General features: G+C 35.1%; 1 protein-coding gene across 1 annotated transcript in view; it reads left to right on the top strand.

Moving 5' to 3' along the window:
• Positions 1-23,626, top strand: part of LOC128989826 (polypeptide N-acetylgalactosaminyltransferase 1-like) — a 31,367-nt gene extending 7,741 nt beyond the window's left edge. Inside the window, exons 3-11 of the mRNA XM_054411894.1 lie at positions 8,308-8,474; positions 8,934-9,108; positions 9,947-10,159; positions 11,317-11,434; positions 13,865-14,050; positions 14,935-15,069; positions 19,774-19,881; positions 20,215-20,343; positions 21,192-23,626. Coding sequence (XP_054267869.1) covers positions 8,308-8,474; positions 8,934-9,108; positions 9,947-10,159; positions 11,317-11,434; positions 13,865-14,050; positions 14,935-15,069; positions 19,774-19,881; positions 20,215-20,343; positions 21,192-21,353 — 1,393 coding nt within the window. The 3' untranslated portion in view covers positions 21,354-23,626. The remainder of the gene's footprint in view (positions 1-8,307; positions 8,475-8,933; positions 9,109-9,946; positions 10,160-11,316; positions 11,435-13,864; positions 14,051-14,934; positions 15,070-19,773; positions 19,882-20,214; positions 20,344-21,191) is intronic.
• The last annotated feature ends 1,319 nt before the right edge of the window (positions 23,627-24,945 follow it).

Raw genomic sequence — 24,945 nt, 5'->3', positions numbered from 1 at the left:
AGCTCAAAAGCAAGTTTAGGCTCGGTCAATGTGTACAGGGTACTCCAATCCACATTAGAGAGCTCATACCTAAACAGAGGCAAATTTTCCATACAGATGGGTCGCTTTATGATAGAGTAGTCCTTAAGCCAAGAAGGGTTAGAATTAAGGCTTACCTCAGAGCAATTCACACTCAGGATCACAGCACCATCGTGATCGGCCACGAGCGATGGAACAACCTCAGCTTTCACCTTCCAAGAGTCGAAGTTTGACGCCACAGAATCAAGACACGCCGTCCCTCTTGTTGGTTGACGGGATGCCACATACAGTCCATAGGATCTGAGTAGGTTTACAAAGATTGACTCCTCAGTAGACGGACACTCAAGATGGATATTAAAATCCCCGCACAAAATCAGGTTTCTTGGATTGAGGCCCGAGACATGAGTCAGGCATTGGTCCAGTTGGTCAATAAAGTTATTGAAATTCCCGTTAGGGGATCTGTAGACACACAATAATATGGTACCAGTATTGTCAATCAGAATAGCTGCTACTTCAAAGTCAAGTTCTAGACAAAAGGTATCGAGGTCAATTTTCCTGCATTCATAGTTTGACTTGGCAAATATAGCAGTACCTCCATTTTTATGAATTTTACGACAGTAAATGTTTACAAGTTTTAAGTCAAGCAGATTCTTATAACAGTCACTCTCATCCGATGTTAACCAATGTTCCGTTAAACAAAGAAAGTCAGACTTAACTTCATGTAAAAATATAGACAGTGTTTCGCTTTTGTTCCTTAGACATTGAACATTTAACGCAGCTACTTTAAAATTAGTGGAATGGGACAACTCTGTATTCAACACAATATTATTTTCACTAAGAGGCCTAGGCCTACTATTACAAGTCTGGGGGTCTGATTCGAGGGGACTACAACTATCACTATCAGTCTCTAGCCTAGGTCCATCTTTTAGGTTAGGTAACACATGGTTTGCTATTTTACCACTGACCTGTAAATAGTCCTCCCTAAAAAAGAGTGGGGTAGTACAGAACTTCGTTTTTTGGGAATGAAATTTCTTACCAGGATTCCCTTAGGCCAGAACTTGGGATTGAGGATCACGTCAGCTAGGTTTTCAGCCAGTGCTATCTTGAAGGATTTATATGTTTTGAACCTTGATCCAAGTTCAATGCACTCACAGTCAGTTACACCCTTATCACCCAAAAATTGGGATAGTCCTTCTTTAGTTGTATTTGGTGACAATCTTGATATAAAGAACAACGCTTGATTTCCGGCAGGTTTAAGATTAGTTTGCTCCCCACAAGTCCCTATAATGACTTCCTGTCTGTTTAATACTTTAGACTTAGCACTTTCCACCACCTTTCCTTTAGGTTTTTTACTCCCTAAAGCTTTTGCATAAGTAAGTTTCTTGTTTGGGGTTAAGTCTTTTGAGGTTAAAACTGTATCTTCTGCACGAGTAGTGTTGTTGTCCCCAACATCCGCAGCCACGTAAATTTCATTTTCACTTTCAGTTTCAGTTCGTACAACCATTCCCATTCCAGATTCAGTTTCACTCCTTTCGGATCCATTTACTCCGGGTTGGTCTCGAACCAGTCCGTTGACCCGCTCCGGTTCATTCCGTGGACGTAGACCGACAGTTTGCGTGTTCGATGCTCCAGCATCTGCCAAAACTGCCTCGACATCGACATCAAGACAAGACATGTCAGTTTCATTCAGAGTTAAGGAGAGTTCTGGCTTGTGTGAATTTAATAGATGATTTATTCCAATTTTGTTTTTAAGGCTATAGTTGATAAGAATGTTAATTTTTCTTTCCAATTTTTGTCCAAGCTTCGTAAACTGACTTACGTGTTCCTTGATCTCTGATATCTCATTGATGATACCCGGTTGCTTTCTGTCCAGTACGATCATGTTCTTCACCCTATCATCGCACCTCACGCAAAACCACTTAATTACGTCTTCTAGCTTACATATTTCATTGTATTTCTTGATAGAAATGTTGACGCACTTTGCGTGGTGCCAGGAACCGCACATTCCATCACAAAAAAGCGCTTTTTCCTTATCCTCGCACAATTTATTGCAACAGGGACACACTATCACTTCAGTACGATCCGCCATTGCCACAGCCACCCTCAAATGGTATGAGGTTATTTGCAGTTTTTCTTTTAGAAGTTTGGACTTCATGGCGGACAATCTTGAACTAAGAGAATGTTTTTTACTTTTTTAGAATCTTTTCTTAGAAGTATGGTTTTACAGTGTACTTGTGAATAAGAATAATAAGAATAAGAATAAGAATCGTTTATTGCCGTTAAACATGTACATGCAATGGGCAAAGTCACATTTTTAAAATATCTTAGCCTACTTAATAATAAACAGATGTATAGGCCTAGACCTTAACACAGAATGGTAACATTGAATTGTTGAAAGTCATTTTCAAGAACTCGTTAACACTATACATGGGGTTTTCCACTAACCAATCTGACAAAACTCTCTCAAATTTACTATTACTAACTTCTTTTGCGCTATGAGGCAGTTTGTTAAACAAATTAATACTAAGAACATTGAAAGACTTTTTTTTCTTAACCTACAATGTTGCCTATAAATATGATGACTAGATCTTGTGAAATGGTTGTGGATTTGGTTTGACAAAGTGAGGTTATCTAAATTCTTCTTAACATACTGTAACATAAACACACAAAAATATATACATTTATCACAGTTAAAATCTTGGCTTGTTTGAACAAGGGCCTACAGTGCTCATCAGGGTCTACATTAAATAAAATCCTCACAGCCTTTTTCTGGATCACTAAAACTTCACTTATTTTTGAACTATTGCCCCAGTACAAAATAGCATAGAGCAAAACACTATGAAAATACCCCCGCTGCAGCAAACCTGCCGACTAAGCGAATTTCCATTTGTCTGAATTGATTTTCAGTTAGGCCTAAATATATTTTAATAACATTAGGTTTAACGAGTACCTAGGTTTGCTGCTACAAGGAAACTAATAAAGTGTGTTTTAGAGTAAAATATTGATAGCTTAGTACAAAATAAATAAATTTGCCAAATTTGATCAAAATATATCCATAAACAAGCAAACTACAACATATGACAGTATTCTCCATAAGAATAACATGGGAATTTTAAATTTAAAATTTTTTTAATTTTCTCGGTTACTAATAATCGAACAAAAATACTTTAATATACTAAATTATTTGTTTTTTTAAGCTCTTTAAAAAGGTCTAAAGAGAAATTGGGAAATTTTGTGTTTTGAGGGTCAAAAATGAGAAAAACCAATTTTTACCCCATAAAACCCCCCGTAAAGCCCCGTTCCCATGGTCCGATCAAGCTGGTTCGCGAACTCATTCAAGTTTATCCCGCTTTACACCTTTAAACCAAATTTCATCAAAATCGGACCAAAATTACTCAAGTTATCGCGTTCACGGACGTATATATATATATATATATATATATATAAATCTATATATATATATATAAATCTATATATATATATATACATATATAAAAATTTGAACGAATGGTGTTTTTGGCCTCTGGGGACATCAAAATGAAAAAGTAAATCGGTCCCGGGTCTAGGTCTTACCGTGCCACCTACGGTAATAGCTACTTCCCTATAGGGAAATTCGCTAAAAAGCAAAATAACAAGATCTTAAGTAATGACTAGGTAGGCTAAATCTAAGGCGACGCAACATGTGAACAACTTTGGACAGCTTCGAACAAACCTTAGTAACATGAGTATCCCAAACTAACTTAGGATCAAGATGGACACCTAAAAGTTTAACGCTACTGTCATCATCTGCCTCTTTCGGTGCTCTTACGTCTAGAGAGAAAGTTATATTCTGTGTCTTATTCAAGTTAAGGAGAAATTTGTTAGCTGCATACCATTCAGCTGCCTCTTTAAGAACTACTTCATTCATGGTGCAACAAAGGTCATTAAAATTTTTCTCGCTTCTAAAAAAGGTCGCATCATCAGCAAACATGACAGTACTAGCAGAGACATTATCAGGCAAGTCGTTAACCATAACCAAAAATAGGAATGGGCCCAGGACCGAGCCCTGCGGTATACCGTACTCAACCTGGGTAGCGACTGACATTGAACCCTTAACACTAACTTTTTGTCGCCTATTTGTTAGATAGGATTCAAAAATTTTGATTTGAGGACCGACTATCCCATAATACTCAAGTTTTATTTTTTTGTGAGTAAAATTATGAACTTTTTATTTTAGCCTACAATTTTTTTTGGGGAGTGTGGATTTGTTACAAACTTTTACTAGGATTATGGTTACTAGTGTACCTGTTGCTCGAATTCGAGCAATTGCGAATCATTACAGGCGTTATTTTAAAACGAATAACGGTCATAATTTCCGATGACTTTATAAAAGTCGAGTCAAAGATTATGGAAATACTCACGATGTACACAACAGTTAGATATAATCAAAATTGTTTGCAATAAATATCTTATCTTTTTTTCAAAAGCTGATCTTGTTGTTTAGAGTTTTCTACAAATGTTTCCCACTCATAGCCCCATTAGGTTCTCTATGATAACAATTAAAAATGAAAAAAAAACATTATTTCTATTTATTTTAATTCAGTTTAATTTTTAGTAGGCCTAACTTATATCAAATTATCCAGGATTTCTCGCTTTTTTCCATTGTAATAATTACACCAACCCAAGTATCGTCTACGGATGCAATACGCCAAAGAATATCATTTACGTGCAACACACCTACGCACAATCTCCAAGAAGTGGTAAAAAAAGGCAGAAACCAACCCACACAATATATTTAAGTTAACTCCATAAGAAATAATTTTAAGAGTTACTGTGATAAGTTATTAGGATTTTCCACTGATTTGGATTGCACATTATAACATTACAACATTACAACATTATATTGCAAAACACGACACGATGCAGAAGAAAATTGATTTTAAAATCAGATACTTTGCAAATACTTCATTTTGACAAATGCAGTAAATCACAATTTAAATATTAACAGCTGTTTCATTAAAAAGTAATGTAAAATTAGACATATGGTCATAATGTAAACAAATCTGCTGAGGGGACTTTAAATGCCTCTGGGCACAGATAATATAACCCAGGGGTTATATTATCTGTGCTCTGGGGCAGAGCCCCAAGAGAATTTACCTCGGTTCTCTTTTGATGGCTCATCTATAGACCAAGACCTTTCTTTAGAGACCCCTACCAAGTTTCTACGCCCAGCCGTTCTCTCAAATTAGCTGGGACAAAAACCCAGTTTTTCCTCCATAAGAATAACATGGGATGGGAATTCAAAGGCCACTGGGGCAGAGCCCCAAGGGAATTTACCACGTTTCTCTTTTGATGGCTCATCTACATACCAAGACGTTTCTTTAGACACCTCTACCGAGTTTCTACGCCCAGCCGTTCTCTCAATTTAGCTATGACAAAGAAAAACAGTTTCAAATTAATCAAATCAAATCAAAAATGCCTTTATTTAGCAAGCGTTCCTCAGTATAAACTGCTTTACAGGATAACTCTTGTCAATTAACTAATACTATATAAAACTAACAGAAAATATAATCTAATCAGAAAGTATACAAGCAAAAAATTCTATTTACATTTCTATTTCAATCTATTTACAAAATTTGAGGTACTTCATTCACAGCTGTATACATTTCTTTTATTTTATTTCTGAACGCTGGAACACCCAGCAACTTAAGATCACAGGGGAGGTCGTTATACAACTTGGGCCCAAAGTAAGAAAAACCTCTCCTGCCAATCTCCAGCCTCACTCTCGGGAAGTGAAACTGCTTGTTCTGCCGAGTATTGCACCGAGACACCCGATCGCGGGAGACCAGTCTTTCCATCAGGTAAGCTGGTTCTTTTTTGGCCAGCACCCGATGAACCAGAGTGCAGGTTTGGATCCTGCATACGGCTGCTGAGGGCAAAAGACCGGCAGTTTTTTCAAATTCAGATATATGATCGCATTTCCGCAGACCATATATAAATCTTACTGCGGTGTTCTGAAGTTTTTGAATCCTTTCCATGCCCTCATTTGTGATGCTGTTGCCATATGCAGGAAAACAGTAGTAGAGCACTGACAAGACAATTGATTGGACCAGCTGAATCTTGGCTGTCTCAGGTAGGATGGTTCGGCATTTGTACAGACCCAGGTTAATACAGACCAGGTTAATTGGTACAGACCCATTAATATATAGATTTTCATTCTTGCCCTAGAAGTATGGACTTTTAAAATTTTGTATTGTAAGTATTTATTTGTAACAAATCATATTTTCTTAAATGACTTAGTCCATGGGTCTAGGAGTCGGCGGAAGTAGTTTAACCTCTTGTTTTGGAGTATGAGTTCTTAAGCAAGCATAGCTAGGGGCTAATTATAAATATTTAGGTCTACTTTATATCTTATTGACTTGAGCTATCTTACATCTCCAAGCTGTGAACCAGTAACTGGCTGGGTAGCTGAGTGGTTATAGTGCTCGCCTACTAATCAAAAGGTCGCCGGTTTGATCCTGAGAAAAGTCAGTAGCTTTTTGATGGTTCGAAACTGGACCAAGCTGTTCCTGATCATTGGGCTTTAAATAAATCAAATCAAATCATCTTTATTTTGCACAGAAAAAACTGTATAATAGCGTCACAAGAATATATAACAAAACTAAATTATAAATGTTGTTAGAACTAAAACGTAACTGAACAGTATCTTAATTCGATCGGCAACTTAAAAAATCTCTCACAGTGTAGGGAGCTTGTTCTAAGAGTATGCGTTTGACCACTCTCCCAAATTTGTCTTTGTCTTGCTCCACTTTCAGGGGTTCAGGCAACACATTGAAAAACCTGATACTATTATAAAATAGGTGTCTCTCAAAGAAACTTGTCCTGTACTTAGGTAGCTTGATATTGTTTTTTTGTCTGAGAATGTACTGCATTGAATGGAACTGCGGTTGATACAGATGAAAATTTCTTTTTAAAAACGATAGCCAACTCAGTATGTATATGGATGGAAATGTGAGAATATTGTATTCCTTGAAGAAAGGCTTGCAAGAAGTACGACGGGATATTCTGACGGCTGCTCTTAGGGCTTTTTTCTGAAGACGGAAGACAAACTTTGTTCGTACGCTCTCACAGCCCCAAACTGCTACCAAATACGATAATAATGGGTAAATCAGTCCATAATAGGCACTCAAGGTTACACGAGAATCGGTAAACTTCGAAAGACCTCTGATCACAAAAGTTCCTGTGCTAATTCTTCTGGATATGAACTCTATATGGTCATGAAAGTTGAACTGCCTGTCTAAGACCAAACCAAGAAACCTAGCATTGCTTCAAGAAAAGATCTCTTCGTCACCTATTAAAACAGTTAGTGGGACTTGCTTTTTTGAGCTGTTAATATGGTATGGTCAATGGTCATAAAAGCAAGTCCCACTGATTATTTTAATAGGTGACTGACTGGTTTAATAAATGAACCTGGCTAATGAAACAGCTGATCTTAGTCAGTAACAAAGCTACACAGATCATCTCACACCATTCTACATTCATCCTTCACTCATATTTGGGTTAAAATACGCACCCAAGTGGCGTCCGCATCTTAATGATTGATAATTGATTGAATTGATTTAGCCTATGAGTAACATAACAAAACTTCCACTTATGAACTAACCATGCAAATATTAAACAAGATTGGCTGAAAGCTGTTGTTTCTATGCTGGAAATTGGGAATCAAGTTTGGCATCACTACTTGGAATTGATCAGTGTAATACTTTTTTTCATCTAAACTGTGTGTGTTTTCACAAAAACTTGTTTTAAAATAGACCTAACTGATTTTGAATTCATAAGAAAAAAAAAGAAATACGACGATGACGGGCATGATGAAATAATATTTTGATTGTGGTGTTTCCGAACTAGCTATTAGACAAATGGAAATTTTATGTTATGTCTGACAGTCCAAGCTTCATTCATGGTTAAATTACATCTATTTCGGCAATTCCGCCTTCATTAGACTTAAATAAGGTATGATCTTGCCCGAAATGGTGTGTCAGAAGTTAAAAATCAAGTAGGCCTACATTAACACACACTTATTTTACACAACACATATTATATAACCTAAACTGGCGGTTCAACAAAGAATCCTATTCTCTCACGAACATGTTCAACACAGTTTGCGGGGACGTCAGATGTGTGCCAAGACTGGATTAAGAAAAGAAGTTGGTTTTGATCCTATATTTTAACTTGGAATAAATAGGATATCTACTACTTCTATCAATGGTAGGTTAAATTCACTTAAGCTAACCACACCATTGTCCGCAGATGCAAGAGTGTGGAGTATGATGAAGAGTTGCCCGATGCCAGTGTCGTCATAATCTTCACCAACGAGGCGTGGAGTTCACTGATCAGGACCATTCACAGTGTCCTCAACAACTCCCCACCTCACCTGCTCAAGCAGATAGTGCTGGTAGACGACGCTAGTGACCGAAGTACGTATGGCTACTTCATCCAGCTACCAAAGATATAAACAAATTTGCAAAATCGTAATATGATTTTTTCCCTTTTGGTGTTTTAACGCCTGCAGCATTTTACTTGATGAGTTGCAAAATAGAAGCACTTAAAACACTTTTAAGGGAAAGCCATATGTGTTGTGGATTAATTGTTTTATTTTCTCTTCTATTTTCATGCTAGGAATTGAACCCGTCCCTCTTACACTAAAGTCCTATATGCTTATCACTGGGCTAGCAACACACCCCATTTTTTTCAAATTCCAAAGTTTTTCTAAAAATAATTCCAAGCTGGTGGATAGAAGCTTCTGTGGTTGCTGCCAAACTGACATAGATAAAGGCGGTCAGTGCTCCTAGCAGACAACAGTCAACAACTGATGCTGGAAACAAAAAGTGTTACATTAGAATAGTATGAATGTAATAACATATGTTGGGTGGCAGAGGAACTGCTGGGCAAACTAGAGTACTACATCCGCACCAGGCTGCCCAGTAAGGTGGTACTGCACAGACTGGCCACTCGTAGTGGACTGATCAGGGCAAGACTACAGGGAGCCAGGCTGGCCTATGGGGAGGTCCTTGTGTTCCTAGACTCACACTGCGAAGTTGGCACTATGTGGTAAGTAATGGCCAGCCTATCTAATATGCGTTCAGTAGAGTCTTGATTTTTAGGTAGCATGTTGTACTTCTGTGAGTAAGTATGACAAACCCTTTTGCTGTCCCTATCTGTCCTCGTAAGATATGCACTTGGATTTTGGTACTTGCAATTCACTATTGTTCCTGATTGTTTGAGCTGCATACACCACAGTTCACCAACTTCTCGTACCTACGTACTTCTTATTAGCAGTAGCAACAATAGGCCTATAGCTGAGTAGAGTATCTTATATTTTACATTTACATAATGGTGTTTTTACTTTGTCCGTAATTTATATTATGTTTTTGAAGATGGCTTAGTACCAAAAAATATCAATGAATTCAATAAATAAAAAAAACCCAAAGGAGTATTAATATAATGATTTTTAATATGTTCATAACTGTTATTTTTATTATTCTTTGTGTTATCTGCTCTTTGCCTGTAAGCAGCATTGCCAGGTTTGAGACTACTATGTTACATACTAACAACACAACACTTATAACCTTCCGCATTTGCAAGATGCAGCGTTGCTTCCCAACAGTACACAACTGTATTGACAATGTTTACTGCTGTAGAAATATGTTCACAATACTTAGTCTTAGGTGTATGATAACACTTAGCCTCAGTCAATAGTGTGACATCTGTGAAATCAAGTCAGCGATGTGAGTTTACACCTCAGTGCCAACATTTTAAATTTATCAGTATATTTCCACTATTGTACTGTACCGGCTCACCCCTTGCTTTGCTGGATATGATCCACCCACAGCCCTCTGAGGGCGATATGAAACAGCAAATCCTAGATTGAAAGAGACCTGTGTTGCAGGCTGGAGCCCCTACTGCAGCGTATCAAGGAGGAGAGGACAGCTGTGGTGGTGCCTGTCATTGATGTGATTGACGACCGGACACTAGAGTACATGCACAACGAGGGCTCGCTGCTGTTCCAAGTCGGAGGCTTCTCCTGGAGTGGTCACTTCACCTGGCACGACATCCCGGAGTCAGAGCTCAAGAGACGAGGCTCTGTCATCGCCCCTACCTGGTGAGATACAAAATTGTTACGTGATGAAAGATAGTTTTGTACGCCATACGAAATCCTTCAATTCCAGTTAGATTTCTGTAAACAAACAAGTTTAATTATGTACAAATATTGTATGTGTGTGTTTTTTTATCTTCATTGAAAATTTCAAAGAAAGGTTGAAGTATGCAAGTTAGTGTAAAAATAGTTACTAGTGGTAAATACTAAATAACAAGAATAATGAGGGAATCTGTGCACAAATTGTGCATTTGTAACGAGGTTCAAAAGTCGTCATCAAGGCATAATACATTACCCTGTTACCTTCGGAAGATTACTTTGTAGTTTATCAAATTTTAGATTCAAGAACAACATCATTATTTGAAAATAAAATTAACGCAAATGTTTGTTAAATTGTTTTAGATTAATATAACTTCTACTTAACAATATTTAAAATAAAAGTGTGGCCATTATATTTATTTATGTGGAATTAATAAGAAATATGTTGTGAAAATTATTTTTTTCAAGAATCAAGAGTTTATTGCAACAAATTACAAAAAGAACATTTTGTATTGTTGAGGTCAATATAAGAGTAACTTAGGCTAAGAAGTCTCAGTAATCTGCAAGGATAAAATGTCCAGTGGATTGCATATTAATTAGGGCCTATAACATTCAATAATTTAGGCTACAAATAATTTAAACAACAAAGTAAGTTACAGATTTAAGGCCTACATCAGTCAGAAACTAAAAACTAATATCAATGTCAGACATAAAAAATTCACTTAAACTATAAAAAGGGTGATTTGATAACCAGCAAAAAAGTTTACTTTTAAATAACTTAAGATCAACACAGTGTGCCTCAGCTGGCAAACGATTAAACATCTTTAACCCTATATAAGAAAAAAGATTCTTGTGACTTTGTTAGCCTGACTAAAGGTAACTCTAAATTATTCCTATGTCTAGTAAAATGACTATGTGAATGTGATCTCAAGGCTACAGAATTAATATTAACTTTTACATAAACAAGACACTCATAAATAAATAAATTAAAAACAGTGAGTATTTTTTCCTGAATAATTGTTGTGAAAATGATTTTTTTTAGTAATATCCATACGTATTAGTTATAGACCTACCTATTAAGTTTACGCATTGACATCACTGTTCCAAGTGATTGTTGTTCACAGGTCTCCCACTATGGCTGGAGGTTTGTTTGCCATAGACACTGATTATTTTTGGGAATCTGGCTCCTACGATGATGAAATGGATCTTTGGGGTGGTGAAAACCTGGAGATGTCTTTCAGAGTAAGTCTCACTCATGGAATGTCGTCTTGTTTGAAAAAATATTTTTCAAGTTTTATTCAATTACAAAAATTAATTTTTACAAAATGTATATTGCTTTGTCAGTGGTTGTAGTTATAGCCTGCAAATCTGGGGTTTGCTGGTTCCATCTTGGGTGTGATTGATCCATGACCCAGATGCCATTTTTCATAAGTCTATCAATTAATGATGCTTTCTAGCAAAAGGTTGACGCTTTTATAGTTAGACATTTCATCCCCATGTTAAATTTGTAGCTAGATTTTTTATCAAAATTGTCATAGTTAATGTGAGTCTTGTATAGATTGTGCTGATCTAAATTACTAAATTCTGTCAAATACACATACCTTTTTACCAAGTCAAACATAGGGAATGACGTATGATGAGTTATAGCAACTGTTATGAGCCCTCAACATGTCAGCAAAAAAAAAAGGTTTGAATAAAATTTTAGATACTAGCGCATTCTGTGACTGGCTCACACAACTACGTTCTTTTTTTATAAAAAAATTAGCTACAGCTGGTCCATATAGATAAGAATTCTACTTCAGTATCCAATAGTCAATGATAGTACCAAGGTCAGGGGTTGGACCAATGCCTATTGGCTACTGAAGTAGACATTCCATCTATATGTACCAGCTGTCGCCAAAGTTTTTATAAAAAAAAAAATACTTGTAAGAGCCAGTTACAGGGTGCGCTAGTATCTAAAATTCTATTTCCTACCTTATTTTTGGTTGCTGACCAAGTAGATGGGTCATAACAGATGCTATTGATCACAATAAGTCATTTCGTTAGTTTGACTTGGTAAAACAGTTTTAGTGTATTCGTCATTCGACCGGAGTTAGTGATTTAGATCTGCACAATATGTCTGGCTATCATCAACTACCATGATTTTAATTACAACTGGCGACAACTTTATCAAGGGGATGGAATGTCTAGTTGCTTTAATAGTAAAAGGTTTGGACTGTTCCCTTGAAAAAAATAAAAGGGAAAAAATGTCTATCCATCCACATTTCCCTGTGTATCAGATACCATTTCCGCTTCCTCCCAGCAGCTTTGTATTAATATTCATGTTTCTGGCCCCTGGACTATATTGTTAAGACAATACTAGGTTTTTACATACCTCCATCATAGCCCAACGATTAATATTTCTCATCAGCTTACATGATTTGTTGGGAAGATTTTCAAAGCTTGCAACTCGTCGAAACACAATTAAACACGGACGACACAAACACAAAAAATATTAAAGTGGTACAAATACAACATTTAGATACCGCTATCATAATATTGATTTAGTCCGGTGTAGTGTGGGGTTAGTAGCAGCTCGGTATTATTTAGTTACAAAAATACTCATAGGTATCTATATAATTAATACGCTACATGAAACTTTGTCGGTTGAACTCCTCCGCCATTTCTTAACCGATTTTATCCATTGACGTCTCATTGGAAAGAGCGTGTCGCGTAGATTTGCAAACTGGCCTTACATTTTTGTAAAAGTCCCTTGGGCTTTGCCCCAGTGGCTTCGAAAGTTCCCATGTTATCCTTATGAAGAACATAATTGTTTACATTTTGATCAGCTGTATAATTTAACTGCTGTTATTTATTTTTCTATTCAATGAAACACATTGAGTACGTTTATTTACTATTTGAGTTTGTTTTAACAACCCCCAAGACGGATCGTGTTAGTAGGTATGGTTGTATCTTAAAATTTGTGTATTTATTGTTGTTTTGTGTCGCTATAATTTGTTTATTTTTTTCTTCTTTTAAATGCCTCCGACGCGACGACAACGAAACAGACAGGAGGCGTAATCGTAATAACGACCGCAGCTACAGAACAGTGGCGCGTAATAGGTTTAACTCATCACAGTCAGCACCTGACCCTGGACAATCTCAACTATTGGTTACAAATGCACCCTAACACTACCCCAAAACGACTTTTCGTTCTCAATTGGCCCTCTATCAATGACCTGTGTTGCCTGTACAGCGGGGTATTTTGAGATGGAGAAAAACGGCCGGAATGATTTAGGTTTATCAATAACAAAGATAAACACGGTCTGAGTTACACACCGGTAATCTTGAGTTGACTCTTTTAAATTAATTGTAAATATGTCTGTTATTCGTTTTAAAATAAATCCTGTAACACTTTGCAATTGCTCGAATTCGAGCAACATGTACACTAGTTGTCACTAAATCTTGATAAAAATTAAGTTTTTTGTAAAAAAAGATTTTTTGTTAATGTTGCTTGTTCAAAACACAGACAGCTGGGAACCACACCGATTAAGACATCCTAAATATAGTTTTTCAAACGCAAAGAGTTGATTATATTTTGTCATATGGCATTGAACTCATCACATGAAATGAGATAAATACTAAGATACTACAACTGCCCAGACTGTTGAACAATGTATGTTTGTTTGTCAGATCTGGCAGTGTGGAGGTACTGTGGAGACAGTGCCTTGCTCTAGAGTGGGTCACATCTTCCGCTCGTTCCACCCGTACTCCTTCCCCGGACACAAGGACACTCACGGCATCAACACTGCACGTACTGTGGAGGTGTGGATGGACGAGTACAAGGAGCTCTTCTACATGCACCGGCCCGACCTCAAGGTTATATACCACCATTGCTTTCTAAATACTTACTTGTTTCACCCTTTAAACAATAGAGGTCTTGGGATTAAACATTAACTTAACTATGTATATTTTTATCAAGACTATCCCTCAAAATTAAAATGCATTTAAAGCAAGTTTTTGGTGGATACACACTGTAAGGAAATGTTAAAAGTAGCAAAATGTCTGATTGAGATGGGACTCGCAAATCCACCTATCTAGTTCATTTATAATGACCATTAGATGGTCATTCCAAATTAAATGAACATCTTTCATACATTTTATGAAAGATGTTCCTAAAAAATTCAATGCTCATGAAATGAGGATTATCGTCGTGTTACAAATCCTACAAACTACGTAATCTCTAATCAATTAATCTTTTTCCTGATTCCTAGCCCACAAAACTAATTTGAGCATCATAGTAAAAGAGACCATTGTATGCCTCTATGAAATATTTTGACCGGATTTAAACTAGTGATTGACAAGTTTGTTAACAGTTTTGTAAGTAGTATTTGCAACATTGAATTCAGTGCCAGTTTTGCCACTGTCCCTGCTAGGCCTACTTCCCTTTGAACGGGGTTGTTGAATATAAAAATAATTGTGTCGTGAATATTTTGTGAGTTACCTACTGACAGGAACACTTTGATGAATAAGTAGTGATTAGATTGCTTTGTCCTCAATATATTTCAAAGCCGAGTGCTTTTCCAGAAATAATTTTTACTAAAGAAACTTCTAACTGGACTGCTTAGCATCACAACCTGACTTTTGTGAAGTGGTGAAGAAAACACCAACACTTTTCCCCCAGTGTGTTTATGATTTTAGAATTTGAGCAATGGTATTACATTATTTTATGCCATCCAAACGCTACATTTGTTTTATCATAGGAAACAGATATTGGAGACCTGACGAAACGGAAGGAACTGAGAAAACGACTCAAGTGTAAAAGCTTTAGGTGGTACTTGGAGAACATCTACCCAGATAAGTTTGTACTCAACGAAGACGTCCAAGCTTATGGCAGAGTGAGTGGGTCTTACTCTAGGAGGATTAAAACATTAATAGGCCCCTGAATATATGGTTTGACCTAGAAATAATTAGAACACAGATGAAACCATTGTTATTCGATAGTGAAAAGTATTGTGAATAACATATCAAAAGTCTCCGAAAATATCTTTGGTGGAACACCACCGTTTTTTCCAAAATGGCGGCCAAATCCAGTAGTTTTTGGCTTCTTATTGAAATTCTGACTTTCCAGTCAATATTGGTGAAAAGTCGTCAATACATTTAATGTTCCTCCTGAAATTACCTTTAAAATGATACCAAATACATGTACCTACAACAAAAAATAAACCCGGTAAAAATAATAAAATATTTCAAATTAAAATATTTTTTATAAATAATTGTAATAGTCCATAAGCAAACTAAAAAAAAACAGACACAGGAATCGTATACAAATTTGCAAGTAAACATTTTATAGTTTTATTTTCATTGTTGTGGTGTGCAAAGTGACATACCAAAAGTTGCAAAAAATCAGTCCACGTGAAACCCCTAAATTAAGGAAAAAATGGCGGCTTTTCCCAATATTGGACACATTTTGCAACAAAAGATACCACATGTTTTATTGCACATTTTTCGAGATATTGACTTAGAACCACGACCGATATTTATTGGATGGTCCGTACTTAATTTCAATATGGGACGCTTTTTGGGCCGCCATCTTGGATCAGCCATATTGGATCTGCCATATTGGATATAAATATTTTTTAATGTAATTATAGTGTTGTGACACATCATTATGAACTAGATTTCCACGCTGATTTCAATGCTGAAATCCGTTTTTAAATAAGTTTTTTCGTTGCTTAAGATATATTAAAACGAAAACTCTCCCCTTTACATCACTTATGGACGTATAGTACTTTGAAAATTGGTTTGGATTATTTTTCCCCAGGTATTATTAATGCTTGCAGTTCGTTCTAGCCTTAAAATATTCAGTGATAAAAGAGCTTTCATTTTAGTTAGCTTTCATTTTGTTTTACTTATAGTTAAAACAGACTAGTTATAGACGATGTACAAAACCCAACACAAAATTAAATTAAACTATTTTTATAAGTTTTTGTTAAAAGATTTATATCTCGGGTTGTTAATATGTTAACAAGTTCGTTCTGGTATCAAAGTACTCAGTAAATGTTTGGCTTTAATTTTATTTGTTATTGAATGACACATGACAAATTTAAAACGAATCATGTAGGCCTACCTTCAATGAACTATTGAATGAATTATTGTTATTTTGAAATTTGTCAAAAGTTAAAGACATTTATCTCCAATTCTAAATAACTCCCAATAAGGAATCCATAGCTAAAATAAAAGTCAATACTTGAACGAATAGCTATGACGAGTTTTTCCCGTTTTCACTCTTCACAACACTACAAAATAAAACCATAAAACGTTTTGTTGAAATTTTTTAAAGGCCATATCCTATACTTATCTAAATATAATTTCCAAGTTACACAGTTATACAGTTATTTATAAGTAAGTTAGTCATATGTACGATCAGTCAAACACCACTCCCAATCTGTTGGATCTGCTGGTGAACTATTTCCACGCCATACTTGAACCTTAGGCTGTGGTAGTTTTCAATGTGTTTTTAAATTGTCAAAGTACGAAACGTCCATAAGAAATGTATGGGGGAGAGTTTTCGTTTTTATTTATCTTAAAATCGTAAAACGCTATTTAAAAACTGATTTCAGCATTGAAATCAGCGTGGAAATCTAGTTCATAATGATGGGTCACAACACTACAATTACATTAAAAAATATTTATATCCAATATGGCAGATCCAATATGGCAGATCCAAGATGGCAACCCAAAAAGCGTCCCCTATTGAAATTAAGTACGGACCATCCAAAAAATATCGGTCGTGGTTCCAAGTCAATATCTCGAAAAATGTGCAAAAAAACATGTGATATCTTTTTTTACAAAATTTGTCCAATATTGGGAAAAGCCGCCATTTTTTCCTTAATTTAGGGGTTTCACGTGGACTGATTTTTTGCAACTTTTGGTATGTCACTCTGCACACCACAACAATAAAAATAAAACCATAAAGTGTTTCCTGAAAATTTTTATACGATCCCTATGTACGTTATTTCTTGGACTATTACATTAATTTATAAAAAATATTTTAATTTGAAATATTTTATTATTTCTACGGGGCTTATTTTTTGTTGTAGGTACATGTATTTGGTATCATTTTAAAGGTAATTTCAAGAGGAACATTAAATGTATTTACGACTTTTCACCAATATTGACTGGAAAGTCAGAATTTCAATAAAAAGCAAAAAACTACTGGATTTGGCCGCCATTTTGGAAAAATAGTGGTGTTCCACTAAAGATATTTTTGGAGACTTTTGATATGTTATTCACAATACTTTTCACTATCGAACAACAATGGTTTCATCTGTGTTCTAATTATTTCTAGGTTTTGCTATTTATTTTCTTATTTTAAGGCGCCTATAAGGAGAGGACACGCTGTAGTTTCGTTGAAGCCAGCGCGGCCGCGCGCCGGCGCCGGCGCCGTACTGGGATACTTATATTGTGTATTATTTTGTAATACTATGCATAAATCTAAATTTAAATCATGAACAGTACTGTATGTGCATGTGAAAATTTTTCTGAAAGAGAAATGATATAAGGTTTAATCCTTTAAAATAATGATAAACGCACTTTGGCGTCAGAAGACGCGATGATTGTTGAACGTTTGCACTTTTTACTTGAAGTTTCTTTGGGCAAACAGATCAAATATAGCTCAACATGATAATAAAAAATCAAGAATTTTATTTCCAAGAAATTGTTTAACTGTTTATGTTTATAATTTAATTGTAACGGCTGTTAGTGTAAAAAAGTAAGCGCGGCTTTGATTTTTTTCTTAACTTTGGCTATTTAAAATCACCTGCCTAGCACATAAATGACATAAAACTAGTAACAAATGGTATTTATAAATCGAGAAAACGATGAAAAATGCAAATTTAAAATTTATTTTTCCATCCAAATTAAATTTTTCATTTAAACCTATATTTAATAAAATTTTTGTATAAACTGGAAAAGTAAAAAAGAATTTTATTGTAAATATTTTCCTAAATACGACTTTTAAATATAGGAAAATTTATATTTTTTATTTCGAGAAACTCCTCAGGAACACAAATAAATTGTTAATTTGTATAGATACATCATATTTCTTTCTAAAACGTAATTAAAGTAATCATATGTTCAAAGTCCGGGACAATTCTTTCAACTTTGATCTTCAATAACAAATAATAAATAATAGTTTGTATAGAAATTATTGACACCATTTGATAGGAAATTTAATTTACTTTAAGGATGCCATCGGTGAATAACACAAGTGTTTTAGTTTAGCGACAATTTTAATTCGAAACAGCGCGTGTCGTGTTTTTCCCTATCTCTCCCATGTTATAGCCGCGGCTTTTTGCCACTCTACGTCACCGCGTGCCCCTCTAGTGTTCTGCTAAAGCTGGCTTCACCGCAACATGTGTATTCCTATTCGCGTGCCCTCTCCTTAATGTTTAATCCTCCTAGGTCTTACTACTTATTTGAGCATTAGTACCTTTTAAAATAGTCTCATACAATTTCATTTTATATGAGGAATTATATTTCCTATTTTAAAAACTAAGTTTTATCATTCCTACACTTTTCCTACGCTTTTTTCAGGTGTAATAGTAGTACCGTAGTATGGTTATTTGTTAACTCCTTAACTAAAATGTTTTCACTGACAGTATATTTAGATCAGCAAATATTTTGTGCATTGCATTAAAATTAAAACATGTCAGTAGTAAATAAATTCGCAGTTACTTGGCAGTAAACCTAAACATACAGTAGACTCCCTCTTATCCAGACACCTTTTAACCGGACTACACTCTGCGGAAATGACATCTATTTAACCAGACAATTTGTATCAGCACATCAGTTTAACCGGACTAGATCGGCAGGAAATGGGCAGTTCTGAAACGTCTGTTCTTGTGGGAAAGATTTGAAACCAATGATCACGTGGCTAAACAAGCTCTTCTAAATTTAAGTCAAATACTGTATACAGTATGCATTCAAACGGTCTTTTTTAACGAGTTTTTGGGGACGTCGGTTTAAAACCGGAAAACCCGTTATCCGGACTGGCCTCGGTCCCGACACAGAAAACATACTACTATAACCCAGAATGCCAACCGCATGGTAAAAAGCATTAAGTGTTTTGAGAGAGCTTTGCCTGTCAATCGTAGGCAGCGCCACCAGCATTGCTATGCTGAGTGCATGGCAATGCTGGTGGCGCTGCCTACGATTGACAGGCAAAGCTCTCTCAAACCACTTAATGCTTTTTACCATGCGGTTGGCATTCTGGGTTATAGTAGTATGTTTTCTGTGGTCCCGAGGAGTCCTGATAAGAGGGAGTCTACTGTAGTAAGGAATTATTCATTTAAAATGCAGTTTTTAACCATATTTCACAGCCACAAAATCCCTAAATTTATATCCTACTAAATATTTTACACGAGTGAGCGTTTGCTTTTGTTACTCATGAAGAATTTGATAGGAGAAATATTAATTATTTTATTAACAATTGAAAATGTTACCAAGAAGTATACATTGAAAAATATGCATATCAATTGTAAGTAGTTAGAAAATAAAAAATCGTAACATTTTTATAATTGGTATGAATTCTTTTTAAGGTGAGAAACGAGGCAACGGATCTCTGCTACGATACAATGCAACATGGAGAAGACTCTGAGTACAATGTCGGAGTCTATGTTTGTCACAAGAAAATCTTTAGTAGTCAGGTAAATATTCCCTCTTTTAGTACAGTAAGTAGACTACTATTTCTAACTACTTGACTTGACTTCTACAGTGGAGGGACTTTTAAGACTTAACACAATCCATTCGCCTTAACCTTCCCAATCGTTAATTACAACTGTAAGAACCTGTTTTTGTAAACACACTTGTTAGAGTGTAATTAACAAACCATATGGTTATCAAATTTACTTATTGTTCCAATTTCAAATCAATCATTATAAAACAATTTTTGTTTGTCACTTGTAGTTCATCCTTTTTTTGTAACTTAACACTTTTTATACAGGCTAGTTTTAATATTTGTTATAATTTGTTTTGCCCAGCTGTTCTCTCTCAGTAACGATGGACAAATCAGGAGAGAGGAGACTTGTGCCACTGTAACTTCCACTTACGAGATCAGGATGGAGAAGTGTTCCACAACCTCAGCTAAACAAATTTGGAGGATGACAAAGGTAGGAAGATCCATCAAATGGGATATCTGTGGAATCAAATGTACAAGTGCTCCAGTGTAAAATACTATTTTTAGTTTGGCCATGAATCAGACATAACAGTCTACTGCAGTAACAACATTGTCCAACTGAAAAACTCCCACCCAACATACTGTACATCTCCCAATGTACTGAACAACTCCTGCTGGATAAGCCACACTGATAGCTCTTGACTCCTATGTAAAATTAAATTAGCCGGGTTTGTGTAGCAATTGTGTATGTTTTTGGTACTTTCTTATCTGAGGATGGTGTCAGATTCAGGAACATGTGCCATGAAAAATGTTCCTTTTTGCTTGTATTTACATCAGTAGCAGTTTTTAATTAAGTCAATTCAAAGTATTCAAACACTGTTGGGAGAAAGCGGTCCAAACGCATTAAAGTTTTGTGCTTGAACTTACTTTTTTCTTGTGACGTGATGGAAAATGTTTGCAAAAATCTTTAATAGTCAAAAAACAAAAATGAAAGTGGAATTTAAAATAATAAAAAAAATGGATTGGAGAAATACATAAGAAATGGGCATAAGAAAGTTAGCAAGATAAAGGATCTCTCAATACACAGTTGTCTTCATGTATCAGCCATCTCGGGAAAGCTGCCAGGTCATGAGATATGCTGGCTTATCTTTGGTCCTCTTGAGTTGAGGTGAGATTAAATCAGGCTGATTGGGTAAGCTGGGTTACTCTTATTGAAGAAATAAAAATAAATGGGATCTTGGTTCGGTAAAAAGTAAATCTTAAAAGAAAGGAATTAGAATATTAAAATCTAAAGCAAATCTGGCCTTAACAATTAACTTATCCAACGATATTTGTTGACAGTCGGGACAGCTGGTGAATGACGCTACAGAGTTGTGTCTAGACGCAGAGACTCTGTCCGTGGGAGACACTCTGAGAGCCGCCAAGTGTAGTGGCGGCCCCACGCAGATCTGGACCTGGGACTACTATTCCACCGAGGCCGCTAACATCTTCAAGAACACGTAACCTCCGCCTCAGCTCAACCTACCGTCCATTCCTCACCTACCACTAAGTCAATTATGTGATCCGAGTAATATATTTTTAGAGCTTTTATATGATGTTGAATGTTGTAGTATTTTGTAAGTATTGACAGGTTGTATTATCGACATCACTGGTGTTTTACATTTAAGAACAAATAGTATGACTAGGTTAGAGTTTTAGAAATTTTTACACAAGTATTTTACGAGAGTTATGCTGTATGGAATTTGTAATGTTTTGGTGTTTTACATCACTGGTAAGTGAGATTTGTTTTTGTTGTTTTACTCGGTGCATAATTTTAATTTTAACAAATCAATTTATGAAATTGTTTGGGTTTATGTTGTTGACGTATTTTATTTGTCAACATAAAATTGAATTATATGATGATAAATTATAACTTTAATAAATCTTGCTCAATAAGTATGTATATATTAGTTTATTTTATAAATAAAATTGTTTTTTCGGTTTCCAATTAGTTTAAAGGACGTATTATTCTGTATTTTCTCTATTGATGCTTGCCACAACCTTTTATCTTAGAAGTACTTGTGTCCCTCTGTTCCTATAGTTAAAGCTAAGCAATTAAAATGTATCTTTAAAATTTGGTTAGCTAGCTCAGCAACCTACAGATACCATTTGTTGTAGCCTTACAATATTGTGAATTAATGTGATTGATAGTATATAAACTGGATATGAACACTATGTTTTACATGTTAGCTTATTATGGCTTTTATCTAGGTACCATTATTTTTCCTCTGGCAGTATCATCGTGCTACAGTACTATATTCTGATTTTCTCTGCCTCAAAGCAACATCTTGCTACCACCTAAAATTTATTAGTTTCCAATGTGCATAAGCTGATGTTTTTAGGTCACATAGCAGATATCACAACATGCCCCGTACCACTGACCATTCAGGTTTGGAAAACCAATGTAAAATTTATCCCTTCTGTGTAAAAGTGCCCATTATAGCTGACAACCAACTTATTATGGCAGCATAAAATAGTCTTTCAAACCGCAAGGGCTAAAATATTACTCACAATTTGACAAGGATAATGTACAATTTGAATATGTGGTCTTCCTGCTGACTGTGGTCCACAAGATTTGGTCCTTGGGAAAATTATTTACTACCATTTCAAAATATAATTAGTCCTACCTTTGTTTTTTGGACCCAGCCGGTATTTATCACTGAATTTGGATTTATTGTGATGATTAAAAAAGCAACTGATCTTAGTAACAAAGCTACACAAAGCACCACACTCTATTTCTATGGGGATCACTAGGATAGTTAAAACTAGTAGATTTCTCATCCTTCTGGAACAGCTGAAGCCAATTTTTTGTTAGCTCTGCCTGGAACACTGCAGAGGTCGTGTTTTGTTTACAATTTGTTTCTTGTTATTTCAGCCATTTAAAACCTCATTTAACCAAATGAAACTATACAATCGTAAACAATGACTCCTAGTACCCTAGTTATATAACCAAACAGTAAAGCACAAATCATGAAATTAACCCTAAAATAATATAAACAAAATTTTGCCGCCACTAACTCCCAGTGTCACGGGACATGAACTAGACACAAAAACCGAGCTTCAAAATATAACAAAGGGATGAGAAGTCTACTTGCGGTTTGGTTAGTCTATGTCACTAGTTTTGACTTTTGTGTTTTATTTAGTTTTTTGAAAGTTGCATTAGATTTTTTATTAGATAACCTATAGATTAAAGTAGCCTAGTATTTTGAAAATCTGGTTCTTGCATACACTCAATTTAAGACCATTGAAGAACAAATCGGTTTAGTTTACTTAAAGTTTTGATGATCAATGTATGAACAAATTTTATTGATCAATGAATATTTTAATTTAGGAGATTTGTTAGGAGAGCCTAGAACAAGAAGTTGTTAAATATTTCTAAGGTTGTTTTGGTGTGAAGTAAAGATTGGCAGAAGGATCAAAAAGAGAAAATGGACTCTTGTATATATTTAACGGTGTTATGATTAATTGTAGTATGATCCACGGTGTTAAACATAATGTGTAAAATTCTGCCCAAGTAAGTAACTGATAGACTGAAATCACTAATTGTTTAAAGGTGATATTTTTTATAGTTTCATTGAGGCATTTTACTTAGGATTGATATATAAATAAGCTGAACATCACTTAATGAGAGCTTAGTTCCGATTTACTTAAATACTTTCAAGAATTGAAATAGAAAATAATGAGTTGTTAATAATGTTGTTGAAAAATATTGAATAAACTTTAAATCTATTTTGTTACCTATATTGTATTTCTTAACATCCCTTCGTAACCCGTTTGGTCGTGTTCTCGGATGACAATTGAGTTCTCAGTTAACAAGCTGCCATTTTGAAATGGTTAAAGATATAAAAATAACTTTGTTGAAAGTTTATCGTAACACAATTTTACATGTATGTACCATATTTAAAGATTCTATGATGAAGTGTTAAGAATCTTTAAGGAAATTTGTAAAAAACAAATACAAGCAGATAGACGCAAAACTAGGCATACTCTTATGAACATATGGGTCTCCCATGGCTATATTGCAAAATTGTTTGTTGTTGTTCTCTATGCAAGGAACAATCCCACAAAAGGGGTACAAGGATACCGTGTATTTAAATCTATAGTATGAACTGTGTTTTAATCATTAGCAATCAGTTCATCATTGATCCTTAGAAAGTTTGATCAGGATATATCGCTCCTGATCACTGTCATCAACTTAAGGATAAAGTAAACTACATAATTTCTCATTCCCACCAGGTGATTTTGTTTAGGGTAGCTAGCGGATCTCCTTGAGTTCCGGCTGCAAACTTTGTAATTGCATAAAAAAATAACAGCTGTTGTTACAACAAATGTTATTTACAAACAAATTTCAATTGGAAAGTGCCTATAAAATTTCAAACTAATTTTTCCAAGTTTTAAGTTTTAACATTAGGCTTTGTGATGAGTTACAAAATAACAACATAGCTGTAAACAATTAATCACAGCATATGATTATAAGCAAAACAATAAAAATACAATCTAAATACAGTACAAAGGAAAAACCACTCTTGTGAAAACCACTGATCAAAGAATACAAGTAGAAAGTATTACAGGTCATTTGGAAATTACCGCTGGTATATACAACTCAAATAGACAGTCGCACTGATTATATCCATTCAATCTGGAAATTGGAACTAAAACAAATAATTTAAATCAGATGTCAAATAAAAGGCTGCACTTTAGTTTACATCCTACACTCATTCGAATGAAAAATATCGACTATTCAATATATCGATTATTTCATTCAGTTAGTTAGGTTAGGTTTTAACCTAGCTAACCAAACTTGATATATCGAATGAAATAATCAATACATCGATCGATATATTTATTCGAATGAGTGTAGGACGTAAACTAAAGAGCAGCCAAACAAACTGCCAACTCACTGTTTATCCAAAAGCTATGAATAAGTATTAGAAACAGAAACACACTGTTTTACCATTTACTGAAAATAGTTTCTGGTTTTGAAGTATGATTCATATGCAATAACAATATTCAGGACCCAATCTATTCCATACTGTTCGTCAAAGATGAAGATATA

This window comes from Macrosteles quadrilineatus, unplaced genomic scaffold, assembly GCF_028750875.1.
Source record: "Macrosteles quadrilineatus isolate MER2022 unplaced genomic scaffold, UCM_ALF_1.0 Scaffold_3__2_contigs__length_128488019, whole genome shotgun sequence".
In the NCBI taxonomy this organism is placed as follows: Eukaryota; Metazoa; Arthropoda; class Insecta; order Hemiptera; family Cicadellidae; genus Macrosteles; species Macrosteles quadrilineatus.
The sequence above is the reverse complement of the archived record's forward strand: the minus strand, read 5'-3'. Positions and strand labels throughout refer to the sequence as shown.